Source organism: Garra rufa, chromosome 2 (assembly GCF_049309525.1).
Source record: "Garra rufa chromosome 2, GarRuf1.0, whole genome shotgun sequence".
In the NCBI taxonomy this organism is placed as follows: Eukaryota; Metazoa; Chordata; class Actinopteri; order Cypriniformes; family Cyprinidae; genus Garra; species Garra rufa.
This window is the reverse complement of record NC_133362.1, coordinates 8,715,335-8,729,009: the sequence shown is the minus strand read 5'-3', so window position 1 is coordinate 8,729,009 and position 13,675 is coordinate 8,715,335. Positions and strand designations below refer to the sequence as shown.

The window sequence follows — 13,675 nt, the reverse complement described above, 5'->3', positions numbered from 1 at the left end:
CTGGCATCTGAGATTCTCTTGTGGTTTGTCTATTGATTTGCTTGGGTCAGTTGAGGTGAAAAGTTTATGTGCACGTTGCAGAATCTGCAAAAATGTTTTTTTTTGTTTTGTTTTTTTTACCAAAATAGGAGGGATCATACAAAATGCATGTTATTTTTTTAATTTAGTACTGACCTGAATAAGATATTTCACATAAAAGACATTTACATATAGTTTAGGGCTGGGCGATTAATCGAAAAGTAATCGAAATCGACATTCAGAACCTATAATCGATCAAATTTTTCCAGGTCAATAATTTCAATTACTTTCCCTTTAAAAACACTACTGCGTGTGGAGTCACGTAAGAGTAATTTTATTTAGAAGAGATACTGCTTATTTTCTACTTTTAATATTTATTATTATTTTATAAATAATTTAATTGCAAGTTATTTATTTTCACTAATTTAAGAAAAATGTGACTTTTCGTTTTAAGCAATGTGTGCTTTAATTTCAGTTGTTCAACACTAATGTTCAATAAATAATCATAGATAGTAGATAGTGTGTGCACCCTTCATTCAAAAATCTCTCACTTGTAATATGTGAGCATATTTACTGTACAAAACTTGTCAGTGAACTATGAGGACAAAAAAAATATTATTTAAATATAATTTTATAAATGAATAAAATAATCGTTCATTAATCGTAATCGGGTTAAAATGTTCAATTAATCGAGATTTTGATTTTAGGCCAAATCGCCTAGCCCTAATATAGTTCACAAGAGAATACAATCATTGACCCTGTTCAAAAGTTTACATCCCCTTGTTTCTTAATACTGTTCCACATCCGTTTTTCTTTTTTTGTTTAGTTCGTGGATGTTCGTGAGTCCCTTGTTTGTTCTGAACAGCTAAACTACCTGCTGTTCTTCAGAAAAATCCTTCAGGTCCCACAAATTCTTTGATTTTTCAGTATTTTTGTGTATTTCAACAATGACTGTATGATTTTGAGATCCACCTTTTCACACTCACATGCAACTATTACAGAAGGTCCAAATTCTAACTGATGCTTTAAAAGGAAACACAATGCATTAAACTTTTTAAATTCGAAGATCAAATATGATAAAAATATTGGCAATTTTGGCAAAATTAGAAAAATCATTCTGTTCAAAAGTTTTCACACCCTGGCTCCTGGCATCGTTTTTCCTTCTAGAGCATCAGTGAGCGCTTGACCTTATTTAATAGTTGCATATGGGTCCTTCAGTTGTCCTCACTGTGAAAAGATGGATCTCAAAATCATACAGTCATTGTTGGAAAGGTAAATCCAAATAATAAAACTGAATTAACCTGGGCTGAGCAAAGGGTTAATTTATAAGTGAGAATGACAATAAAACTTCTGAAAATCACAATTTTATCTACGTTAATTTTATGCATGAAAAATTAATGTTTACCCCTAAGAGTAGGTAAACCATATTTGTTTATCCGATTTCTCTTAAGAGATTTTCTTTGGCAGAAACGGCAAAAATACATATAACTGAACATGTCAGCGATGAATAGACTAAATTAAAAAAATAAAGAATCCACAGAAAAACATTGTGCATTTAGATATCATTTTTATTTTTAGATGTGATTTCCAAATGTTTAATGTCACACATCTCACTTGATTTAGGTTAAATATAAATGCTAGAAAATCATCCAATCAGAAACACATCACACACAGAATTAACAACAATCCTAGCTTATATACGTCTATATATCTACAGTTGAAATCAAAAATTTACATACACCTTGCAGAATCTGCTAAATGTTAATTGTTTTACCAAAATAAGAGGGATCATACAAAATGAATGTTATTTTTTTTATTTAGTACTGACCTGATTAAGAAATTTCACAAGAGAAAATTCATAAAAAATTACCCCCTTCAAAGGTTTACATACACTTGATTCTTAATAGTGATAGTTGTCCATAGTGAGTCACTTGTTTGTCCTGAAAAGTTAAACTGCCTGCTGTTCTTCAGAAAAATCCTTCAGTTCCCACAAATTCTTTGGTTTTTCAGCATTTTTGTGTATTTGAACCCTTTCCAACAATGACTTTATGATTTTGAAATCCATCTTTTCACACTGAGGACAACTGAGGGACTCATATGCAACTATTACAGAAGGTTCAAATGCTCACTGATGCTCCAGAAGGAAAAACGATGCATTAAGATCCAGGAGTGTAAACTTTTGAACAGAAGATTTATTTATTTTTTCATTTAGCACTGCTCTTTAGAAGCTACAGAAGACAAAATCTCATTTTACATTTATTCCAAAATAATAACTCAATGCAGTAACAATGTAAACAACATATTTTATTTGTTTTTTTTATAAATACCTTTTCATACATTTTTGAAATGTATCTACTGCAGCATCTCGTGCCGACAGAATCTCCAAGCTGTATGATGCCTTCATCCTTCATGCATAAGAGGTTATTACGTGCATGAATAAATAACCAGAGCATTCATATTAAACCCATCTCTTTTTATAACCATGCAGACATGCACACAGTTCCACACTCGGTGTCTTCAGTGCATCAATGGGATGATGTGCATGTATCTCTGGTTTAGATCAGATGACACAAGGACGCACTTTCACATTTATAGCGTCCACTTTTCATGTTTTACTTAAAGACGGCACATCCACATTATTTTGGCAAATACCAGTTTGCAATCTCACGCAGCATAACAAACTGCTTTTGTACAGGTAAAATACAGTGCCTTGCAAAAGTATTCATACCCCTTCGGGTTTTTTTTTTTCACATTTTGTTATGTTGCAGCATTACGTTAAACTGCTTTAAATTATTTTTTTCCCCACATCAATCTACACCTCATACACCATAATGACAAAGCAAATTTATTAGAAATAAAAAACTGAAAAGATCCCGTTGCATAAGTATTCATGAGGCCCAACCTCATATTTTGTCATAGGGCCCAAAATTGCGAGCGGCGCCCCTGAATGCAGATGTGCAAAGCTTGTCACATCATACCCAAAAAGACTTGAGGCTGTAAAGGTGCTTCAACTATGTACTGAAATAAGGGTATGAATACTTATGCAATGTACTTATTTCAGTGTTTTATTTTCAATAAATTTGTAAAATTTGCAAATCTGGTTTTTGCTTTGTCATTATTATGGTGTATGGACTGGAGTGTAAATTGATGTGGGGAAAAACTCATTTAAAGCAGTTTAACATAATGCTGCAACAAAACCTGACAAAAATGAAGAGGAATGAATACTTTTGCAAGGCACTGTAACTCGAAGCGAATGACACCGGAACTTATAAATGAAAATTTGTCCACGCTTACGTTTAAATATGGTGGGTAATGATGCCAGATCTATACTGCCCTACAAAGGCAAAGTGCAGTAACTACGGCAACACTGAAACTGAGAAAAATGCCTTTATAGTTTCTACACCATATATGTGACCTTGGACCACAAAACCAGTCATAAGGTTAAATTTGACAAAACTGAGATTTATACATCATATGAAAGCTCAATAAATAAGCTTTCTATTGATGTATGGTTTGTTAGGATAGGACAATATTTGACTGAGATACATCTATTTGAAATCAGAAATCTGAGGATGCAAAAAAATCAAAAAGACTGAGAAAATCACCTTTAAAGTTGTCCAAATTAGGTTCTTAACAATGCATATTACAAATCAAAAATTACATTTTGATATGTTTGCAGTAGGAATTTTACAAAAAATCTTCATGGAACATGAACTTTACTTAATTTCTTAATGATTTTTGGCATAAAAGAAAAATCAAAAATTTTGACCCATGCAATGTATTTTTGGCTATTGCTACAAATATACCCCAGCGACTTAAGACTGGTTTTGTGGTCCAGGGTCACATATGGCATTAGTTTGGATTTTGCAGTTACTGCAATTTTGACACTTTCGTTTCTCTGAAATGGGAAAAAATTGAACCAGGAGACTTTGCCACAAGACAAAACAGTTGTCACAAAGCCCATTTTAAGCCTTAACTCAATTTTGACCAAATGTGTAGATACTGCGCTTTGCCTTTGGAGGGCAGTATATATGTCTATCTATTTGCCATCTATTTGAATGACACCGGAAGTCGCACACATATGAATGAAAATTTGTCCACGCTTACGTTAAAATACGGTGGGTAATGATGCCAGATCTATATATGTCTATCTATTTGCCAGTTAAAGCTGTTATATCCTTATTTGAACTGCAGACTGTCGCTCTAATCAGCATATGGACGCATTAATAATGTACAGGAGCTGTTTAGTATGTCAGCCACGTTTCTCAAGCTTCCAGTTCCAGTAATATAGGATGAACTGGGAGGTTGAAAGACTCCCATGGGATGCACTGTTTCACACTCACGCTCTCTAAAGAACCTCATCTGACTGCCTGCTTTAACAGCTACATTAGTTTCTGCAATAATCTGAACGGATCCGTCATACTCACTCAAGAATGCTGAAGATCTGGATTCTTCTTTGTATCAATCACCTGAACAGTGACTCAGCTGTTGTTCTGCGGAGACCCTGGTCAATTGTATTTATTGTTTGTCTTCGCATGAAACTAAACAGGTTTTGGTGGGTCACGGTGGGGGTCAGATGAACCTGATGCCCCGGCCTCTATTTGCTCTTTCAGTCGTGTATTGAGGTTGTAAGATGCCACCTTCTACTGACAAAAGGCCCAATGAAAAGCAAAATGACCTCTTTCTCAGAGGGACACTCTTGAATGTCTTTTTCTTTCACCTTTCAGGTTTCTTTATTTCCATTTTTCCATTTCTTTCCCCATGTGGTGATGGGCTGTCAGTGTAGAAGCACTCATGCGGATGAGTTTAGACAGGCATGAGTGGAGAGAAAGACAACTACACTCTCAAAGAAAAGATTCACTGGTCCTATTTCACATCTGTTCTTTTTTTCTTTATCGCCACTAAATATTACACTATATAAAAGCCATAAGCTGACATTTATTGTTAGATTCACTTTTCTTGCATAAAATGCAGCTACAACACTGTGCGATGATGGAAAGAAAGGTTTTCCTAAATATATTTTTGTGAAATTTGACATTTAAATATCATAAATATTGTGTAATACAATATTTTTTTTTCTTTAAAGAACAAGGGAATTTAGCGATTTGTGTTATGGTGAAAATTAGTGTAACATACCTGTTACCCTAATAGAATCTAAGAGAATTGGCTACCACATTTTTAATTCAATTATACCTATTTGTACAATTTTACATTGATCATACAGATACATTTTTTCAATCCACTTTATCACTATAATAATGGGCAGTTATAGTAAACCAAATATAAGCAATACATTTCAATCACTATCCACTGAAAAACATGATATGATATGAGCTTCTACAAAATTAACAATCCTATTTTTTTATATATTTTTTTGTATTTTAAATTATTTTTCAAATAATAATAATGTTTATACAATACTACTAGATCTAAATAAAAACACATCATAAATGCAATATTCCCTATTAGTATTTGTATTTTTCAATGTTTTTTTTCAATAATTTCTTTATCATTAACCATTTTTGCCATTATTTATATGTAACCCTGTACCATTCGTAAGTAGAACGGTTATATTTGTAGCAATAGCAAAAAATACACTGTATGGGTCAGTATGATTGTTTTTCTTTTATGCCAAAAACTGTTAGGTATTAAGTAAAGATCATGTTACATGAGAATATTTTGTAAATTTCCTACCATAAATATATCAAAACTTCATTTATTGATTTATATTTTAGTTGTATGCTAAGAACTTAATTTTCTCAATATTTATAATATTTTTGCAACCTCAGATTCCAGATTTTCAAATAGTTGTAATTTGGCCAAATATTGCTCAAACCATACATCAATGGAAAGCTTATTTATCAGCTTTCAGATGATGTATAAATCTCAATTTCAAAAGATTTACCCTTATGACTGGTTTTGTGCTCCAGGGTCACAAATTGTACTTATTTGTTATGCAAATAATAACAATAAGGTTTTAACATCAATACTAGATCTAAATAAAAACATAACATTTCATAACTGCTATATTTACTGTTGAATATTATGAATTTTATGTAGGTTTTTTGTCAATTATTTCTTTATTACTAACTATTTTTGCCAATATCCATATTATAACCTTAATACTGTAAAATAAATGTTTATTGTTCAATGGTAAGTGTTGTTTGTTTTAATCACACAAGACAAACGGAACTCTGTTTATATACACACGCGAAGCCCCGCCCACTGAATACTATCTGGCTAATTTACATATTTAAACCCCGCCTTCCGCCCACTCACGGCAGCGTCATGACGGAACATTATCCGGTTAATTTACATACTAAGCCCCGCCCGCCGTGGCGAGCATGTTGGTACATCCACCCGGGATCATCCGCGGAAAAGGAAGAAAATCACAGGCTGTCAGAAAAGTTTTCCTGCGGGGAGAGGGTCGGGCTCAATCGGGCAGAGGACAGCCGGAGGATCGCGCTCTCAGGATTATTCGTTGTCACAATAAACTGTATTCATCATGGATGCGCTAAAATCAGCCGGACGCGCGATCATTCGCAGTCCCAGTCTGGCTAAACAGTCGTGGATCTCTGGAAAACATAAAAGTGAGTTTTACAGCTGACAGCATGCATGATTTTGACTGGAAACAGTCGTTATGGCTCTTGTTTATGTCTGTTGATCTGTTATGAAGTTCAGAGTCAAAGTTGCTTGCAACTTGTGTGTTAAAGCAGCAATTTACACGCATTTACATGACATTTCATAACAAATAATTAAACGGTTCAAGTTTTCAAAGCCCGCACTTTGTTAGTCAACTATATTTTAGTGCAATTTAAAAGCTTACTTATGCGTATCGTCATGAATGCTTTGTGTTTTGTATTGACTGAAATAGATTTGCTTACAAAAAAGGGTTGGAATGGAAGAAATGTTTCTTTTCTTAACCGATTCAGGTTTTAAATACCAAAACCGAATGATTTTCATGGCGTTCGGTTTTTGACAGCTTGTTCTGGACTGATATTCACTGAATCTACAAGCGCGATCATTGTTAGTTCGATTCCCGAACGACGATTCTTCTGAACCGGTTCCTTAGTGAATCAAAAGCATTCGATTCCCGAACAGATTTGAGAATACATATCTGAGCTACATCGGTTGCGCAGCTTGTTTTTGGTTCACTTGAGTCCTTCGTTCGGGAATTGCATGACATTGATCTCGCAGTATGTGTTCGACTCCCTCACAAATAACCGGCTCATAAAGTCATTTGTTTGAGAATCGGGGTACACCGATGATGCTGTTTGCTTTTGATTCACTATTAGGAACCGGTTCAGAAGAATCGTCGTTTGGGAATCGCACAACATTGATTTCGCTGTACGTGTTCGACTCTTACTTAAAGGTCCCATATTGTCAAAATCGAAATTTCCTGGCTTTTTTCATGATAACTGAGGTCTAGGGGCTATGTAACTACCATATGAGTTTCAAAACAGTCAATCCACACTGCACACAGCCTGCTTAAAGTAGCTGATCATTTTCACGAGCCGCTGTGACTTCCGTAACGATGTGACGTCCGATCTACTCAAGTCACCGCCTTCAGTCACCACCCCGAACACCAACCACTGTCCCACCCTCCTTTTGTCAAACCCAGACAACATCGCGTCCATAACATTGCTAAGCAACAACAACACGGAAACTAATCTAGAAAACCCTGTTCAGTCGATAGATGTCAAAACTACATCATTGCACAGGCTTCAGAACAACGTGAATATAAGAGACCAGTGGCACGTCAACTTCAGCCTCTTTCACACAGCGATTCCGGTAAATACACGGATAATGTTTCCCATGATTTATTCCGGAATTGTTTAAATTGGTTCATTCACAGTTGTTTTCCGGAATCTGTGCGTAACAACCCATAAAGACGTGACGTTTGGATGTGAGATGTAATGCGACATGTACGTTTCACTAAACTGAAACTAACCTGAACAAACTGTGCTTCAGTGCTGATAGTGAGGAGCTGGCTCTGCCCGATCGCCGCTTCATTTCACTTTGCACGTATCTTTTTTTTCGTGAAGAGTCGCAGGGTAACGTTCATCATCACTACAACACTGCCTTTATGGTTTAGGCTTTTGTTCATATAGCGCTCGTTCCCGTAATTTTCCAGAATCAGCGCGCATTGTGAAAGGGGCTTTACTAAAGCAACAGTTATGTAGCTTTCTGCATTCGGTGTTTGAAAAAGAAAAAAACATTACTGATCATTCTGAAATATCCTGTTGAGTATCAGCAGGCTAGGCTCTCTCTATAGAGCTTGGCCAACTACGTCACTGCGCGTAGAATTATGGGTAGTTGCCGCCATGTTTTATGTAACGTCGACAGCCGTCAGTATTACAAGATAATAGGCAACTATTAAAAACAAAAACAAAACAATGCATAGATCCGAGGAAAAGCCAAATCTTCCATACCAAGAAAAGCTTAATGAAGTGTCAAAGCTGAGGTATTTAGAAAAACTAAAAATAATCAACGGCTCGATCCTTACGAGCATAAAGAGTGGTGGACGATCTAAATTAGTTACCGCCTTAACGCACGTAACATTCCCAGATGGTGTTTTCCTACTTTGTTTGTAGTGTTATTTGCCGTTTTACCTACTGCATTGTTACCTGTGTTCTTGAGACTTAAAGTATACAGCACTGTTACATCTTACACCTGTTGTGTTTGCACTATAGTAGTAGTGGAACTGAACTTTTCAATTTAGTTGATTCTTATGTTACTGTGAACTGTGCAAATTTACATCAGTGTGTTATCCACAAATAAAGGGATATAGAAATGTTCGTGTTTTTTCAATTTATTGCTGCAACGTGGTATGCAATATGCAAAACAGATAATGTATGTTTAATGCTGCGTTCCAGGCAAGTCGTGCCAAACTGTCTGAGCGCATTTATTATTATTAATTCGAATGCAACGTTATATTGTCCTAAAGACTATTTTTCCACGATGTACCACTTGCATAAACAACGCACCGTATATCAGAGCTCGGAACTGGGAGTACGTTGATCTAACGTTAGTACGAGTTCACAGATGGGAAATCACAGGTTTGACTGCCGCTCCAGTGCACTTTCACCGGCAGAAGGCTGGAAAAACACGGGTAACGGGTTGCCTGAAACGCGGCATAACGGAAGGCTGTAAAACATTGTTTGTCTATGTATAAGTACACGTGTATATTTTATACGTGTTATATCTATATCTATATATATATATATATACACACATATATTAGTAGTCAACATTCGAAGTGGATCAAAAAAGTTAAAGTCCTAAGACATGATTTTATTATGACAACTTTGATGAAAGCTTTCGATCCACTTCAAATGTTAACTAGTGTATAACGTTATATAAATAATTTAAATTTTATAAATGTACATGTGTATATACATATAAATACACGCAATACATGAACATATTTACACAGAAAAGTTTATGTTGGATGACATTCCTTGAGAGCAACTGATTTGACAGCATTAATTTCTTAATTCATGGTTTCATAACAACGCTGGGGCACATAATAGTCAACTAATGCTTTTCCGTCTAACTGCTTGTACCCACGCCATGCAACGCCGTTTTGTTAACTCGGACACTTGGGATCCACGGTGATTGTCCAAGCTGGAAAGCTGAAAAATCAAACATTTGACAGTCGGCGTACATGCTGGTAATCGGTGAGACTGTGGCAATTAACAACACAACAATAGTTCACCAAAATTTTTTATTTATGCAGAATAAAGTAGACTAAAACTTCACGATCACATTCAAACACCGTGTTCACCGCAGCTCCGTTACCTAAATTCCCAACATGCATTGCGTTGCTGACGTCACGTTCCCAGACTCTATTGCTCTGGGTTCGGCTACAACGATATGTGACCGTAGTTACCTGTGACTGGCCTGGCTGTGCCTCACTCAGAAAACAACAGGCCAATCAGAAGAGAGGCTCGTGAATATTAATTAGATGTGTCAAAATCGACCTGTTTTTGACAGAGCTCCTAAAAAAGGAGCTGTAAAAATATATTGAGATGGATTTTGGCACTTATACCGCAAATATATATTCTTAAGGACATCAACAACTAAAATAAACCTCCAGAAATGTGTACAATATGGGACCTTTAAAAAAAGAACTGGCTCATAGAAGTAATTTGCTCGGGAATCGGGGTTCACCAATCGCACTGTTTGCTTTTTATTCACTGTAAGCAACCGGTTCAAAAGAATCGTTTGTTTGGGAATCGCACAACATTGATTTCACTGTATGTGTTTCGACTTCCCTTTAAAAAAGAACTGGCTCATAAAGTCATTTGTTTGAGAATCGGGGTACACCGGACAACATTGATTTCGCTGTACGTGTTCGACTCTTCCTTAAAAAAAGAACTGGCTCATGAAGTCATTTGTTTGAGAATCGGGGTACACTGAACATGCTGTTTGCTTTTGATTCACTATAAAGAACCGGTTCAAAAGAATTGTTCGTTTGGGAATCGCACAACATTAATTTTGCTGTATGTGTTCGACTTTCCTTTAAAAAAGAACTGGCTCATAAAAGTAATTTGTTTGAGAATCGGGTAAAACGGAACATGCTGTTTGCTTTTGATTCACTATAAGGAACCGGTTCAAAAGAGTCGTTCGTTTGGGAATCGCACAACATTAATTTTGCTGTATGTGTTCGACTTCCTTGTAAAAAAAGAACTGGCTCATATAAGTCATTTGTTTGAGAATCGGGGTACACCAATCGCACTGTTTGCTTTTGATTCACTATAAGGAACCGGTTCAAAAGAATCTTTAATTTGGGAATCGCACAACATTGATTTCGCTGTATGTGTTCGACTTCCCTTTAAAAAAGAACTGGCTCATAGAAGTAATTTGCTCGGGAATCGGGGTACACCGAACATGCTGTTTGCTTTTGATTCACTATAAGGAACCAGTCCAAAAGAATCTTTCATTTGGGAATCGCACAACATTGATTTCACTGTATGTGTTCGACTCCTTCAAGATGAGCCGTCTCAAAAGAATTATTCGTTTGCGAATGGGGGTACATTGATTGCACGGTTTGCTTTTGATTCACTGTAAAAAAACGATTCAGAAGAGTTATTTATTTGCGATTTGTGTTCGACTACACCGAAAAAGAACTGGCTTATAAAAGTAATTTGTTTGGGAATCGGGGTACACCGATCACGCTGTTTGCTTTTGATTCACTATAGCGGATTGATTCAAAATAATGGTTCATTCTGGAATCGCACAGCATTGATTCCGCTGTATGTGTTCGACTCCCCCAGAAAAGAAACCGCTCATAAGAATCATTTGTTTGTGAATAGGGGTACATCGATGGCGCTGTTTGGTTGTGATTCACTTTAAAGAACCGGTGCATAAGAATCGCACAACATTGATCTTGCAGTATGTGAATGACTCCCACAAACAGTAATGGCTTATAAAGCTCATTTAATTTGCTTGGGAATCGGGGTACACTGATCGTGCTGTTTGCTTTTGATTCACTATAAGGAACTGGTTTGAAAGAATCGTTTGTTTGGAAATCGCACAACATTGATCTCGCAGTATGTGTTTGACTCCTTCAAAAAGAACCGGCTCATAAGAATCATTCATTCGCGAATGTGGCTACATCTATCGTGCTGTTTGTTTTTGATTCGCTTTAAAGAACCAGTTCTTGAGAATCATTTGTTTGGGAATCGCACAGCATTGATCTTGCAGTATGTGTTCCCACAAAATGAAATGGTTCATAAAAGCCATTTGTTTGGAAAGCGAGGTACACTGATCGCGCTGTTTCCTTTTGATTCACTGTAAGGTACCGATTTGAAAGAATTGTTCATTTGGGAATCGCACAACATGGATCTTGCAGTATGTGTTGGACTCTCTCAAAAAAGAACCAGCTTCTAAGAATCATTCGTTCGCGAATGGGGATACATCGATCGCTCTGTTTGTTATTGATTTGCTTTAAAGAATCGGTCATAAGAATCATTCGCTTTGGAATCGCACGACATTGATCATGCAGTATGTGTTCGACTCCTTCAAAAATAATCGTCTCATAAGAAGAATCATTCGTGAATGGGGTTACATCAGTAGCGCTGTTTGTTTTCGATTTCCATTAAAGAATCAGTTCTTGAGAATCATTTGTTTGGGAATCGCAAAACATTGATCTTGCAGTATGCATTCTACTCCCACAAAGAGAAATGCTGCATAAAAGCCATTTGTTTGGAAAGCACTGCTTCCTTTTGATTCACTATAAGGTACTGATTTGAAAGAATTGTTCATTCGGGTATCAGACAACATTGATCTCGCAGTATGTGTTCGACTCAATGGATACATCGATCGCGCTGTTTGTTTTTGATTCGCTTTAAAGAATTGTATCATTATAACCATAAGATTTGAGTTGGTTGTTTTCTGGTGATGATCTGGTGAAATGATTCTTATGAACCGATTCTTATGACCGGATCAATATGAATCAGATGAACAGCTTCTGGTGTTTTGTCTCACTGGCAGTAGAATTAAGATGATCCTGGCAACCCAATATTGCAGTGCAGTGCTTTTTAGGTGTACATTGACCTTATTTGGGGGGAAAAAATCAAGACAGGACTGTGAAGGAAGATCAGAGTCTCTTCTCTGGTTTTCTGAGATTCCTTTGACTGTTTTGTTGCAATGTTGTCTCACACACCCTCAAAGGAATTGTTCCAAACCTGTATGACTCACTTTTTTCTGTGGAACATAAAGGTAAAGAAAGTTGGCTGTTGTTTCTGATAGTTAAACAAAGTGAATGGGGACTGGAGCTGTCAAGCTCTAAAATGAGAAGGCGCAATGTAAAAGAGTCATATAAGTGGTCAATACTACTTCTATGCTATATTGCAAGTCTCCTGAAACTGTATAATAATATTGAGCAAGAAACAAAGAAATTTAATTGAAGATTATATGAAAAGGTGATGTTTTTAAGTGAATGAAACTCAAATTTGGGTCTGTTCCTCGCGTACAGTTTTCCTATGGCTTGAATGTGTCATATGGTATCATGAGTTATTTATGCACATTTATAATTTTTTTTTTTTTTTTTTGGAGCTTGAAAGCCCTATGCATTCAAAAACATTTCAGGATATCCTTAAAAAATGCAATTTTTGGGTTGAGTGCGGTTCGGAATAATACAAGGGTGAGTCAATAAAGAGCTTTTTCTTTTTTGGGTGAAGTGTTTCTTTAAATCTCTGTGCATGTGCGCCGCTGGTCTCAGCTGCTGGTGTTCCACTGGATCCAGAGGCGTCTTTGATCTCAGATGTGGTGTGTAAGTCCCACAGACAGCAGAGTTCAGTCCATCTGCTGCACGGTGGTGGTGCACAAAAACAAGCTTAACTGCCCGGTGACCTTTTTGTTTGCTTTCACATGGGGAAGCCCTCCACAAACACGCTTTGCTGTCAGACTGATGTCACCACACTGTCATGTTTGGGGTTTGGGATGCATGATATATTGGTGACCACCATACTAGTATTGACCAGTATGAACATGGTTTAAATGTTCAGCATGTCAGTCAATTATCATGTTCCGCTGTTTTAAAAAAACATGCGTCATGAATAAAGTATGTCATCCATCTGCCACATTGAAGAAATGTGATGTATAAGTTATAAATAAAATAAATTCAGTAAATATTTTAGATAAATAGATT

At 36.3% G+C, this 13,675-nt stretch overlaps 1 protein-coding gene across 2 annotated transcripts in view; it reads left to right on the top strand.

The window, feature by feature from the left end:
• Nucleotides 1-6,360: 6,360 nt before the first annotated feature.
• ldlrap1b (low density lipoprotein receptor adaptor protein 1b) overlaps nucleotides 6,361-13,675 on the top strand; it is a 69,417-nt gene continuing 62,102 nt past the window's right edge. For both annotated transcript variants that reach the window (XM_073834840.1, XM_073834841.1), the window contains exon 1: nucleotides 6,361-6,608. In XM_073834840.1, the coding sequence (XP_073690941.1) occupies nucleotides 6,524-6,608 (85 nt within the window). In that variant the 5' untranslated portion in view covers nucleotides 6,361-6,523. The remainder of the gene's footprint in view (nucleotides 6,609-13,675) is intronic.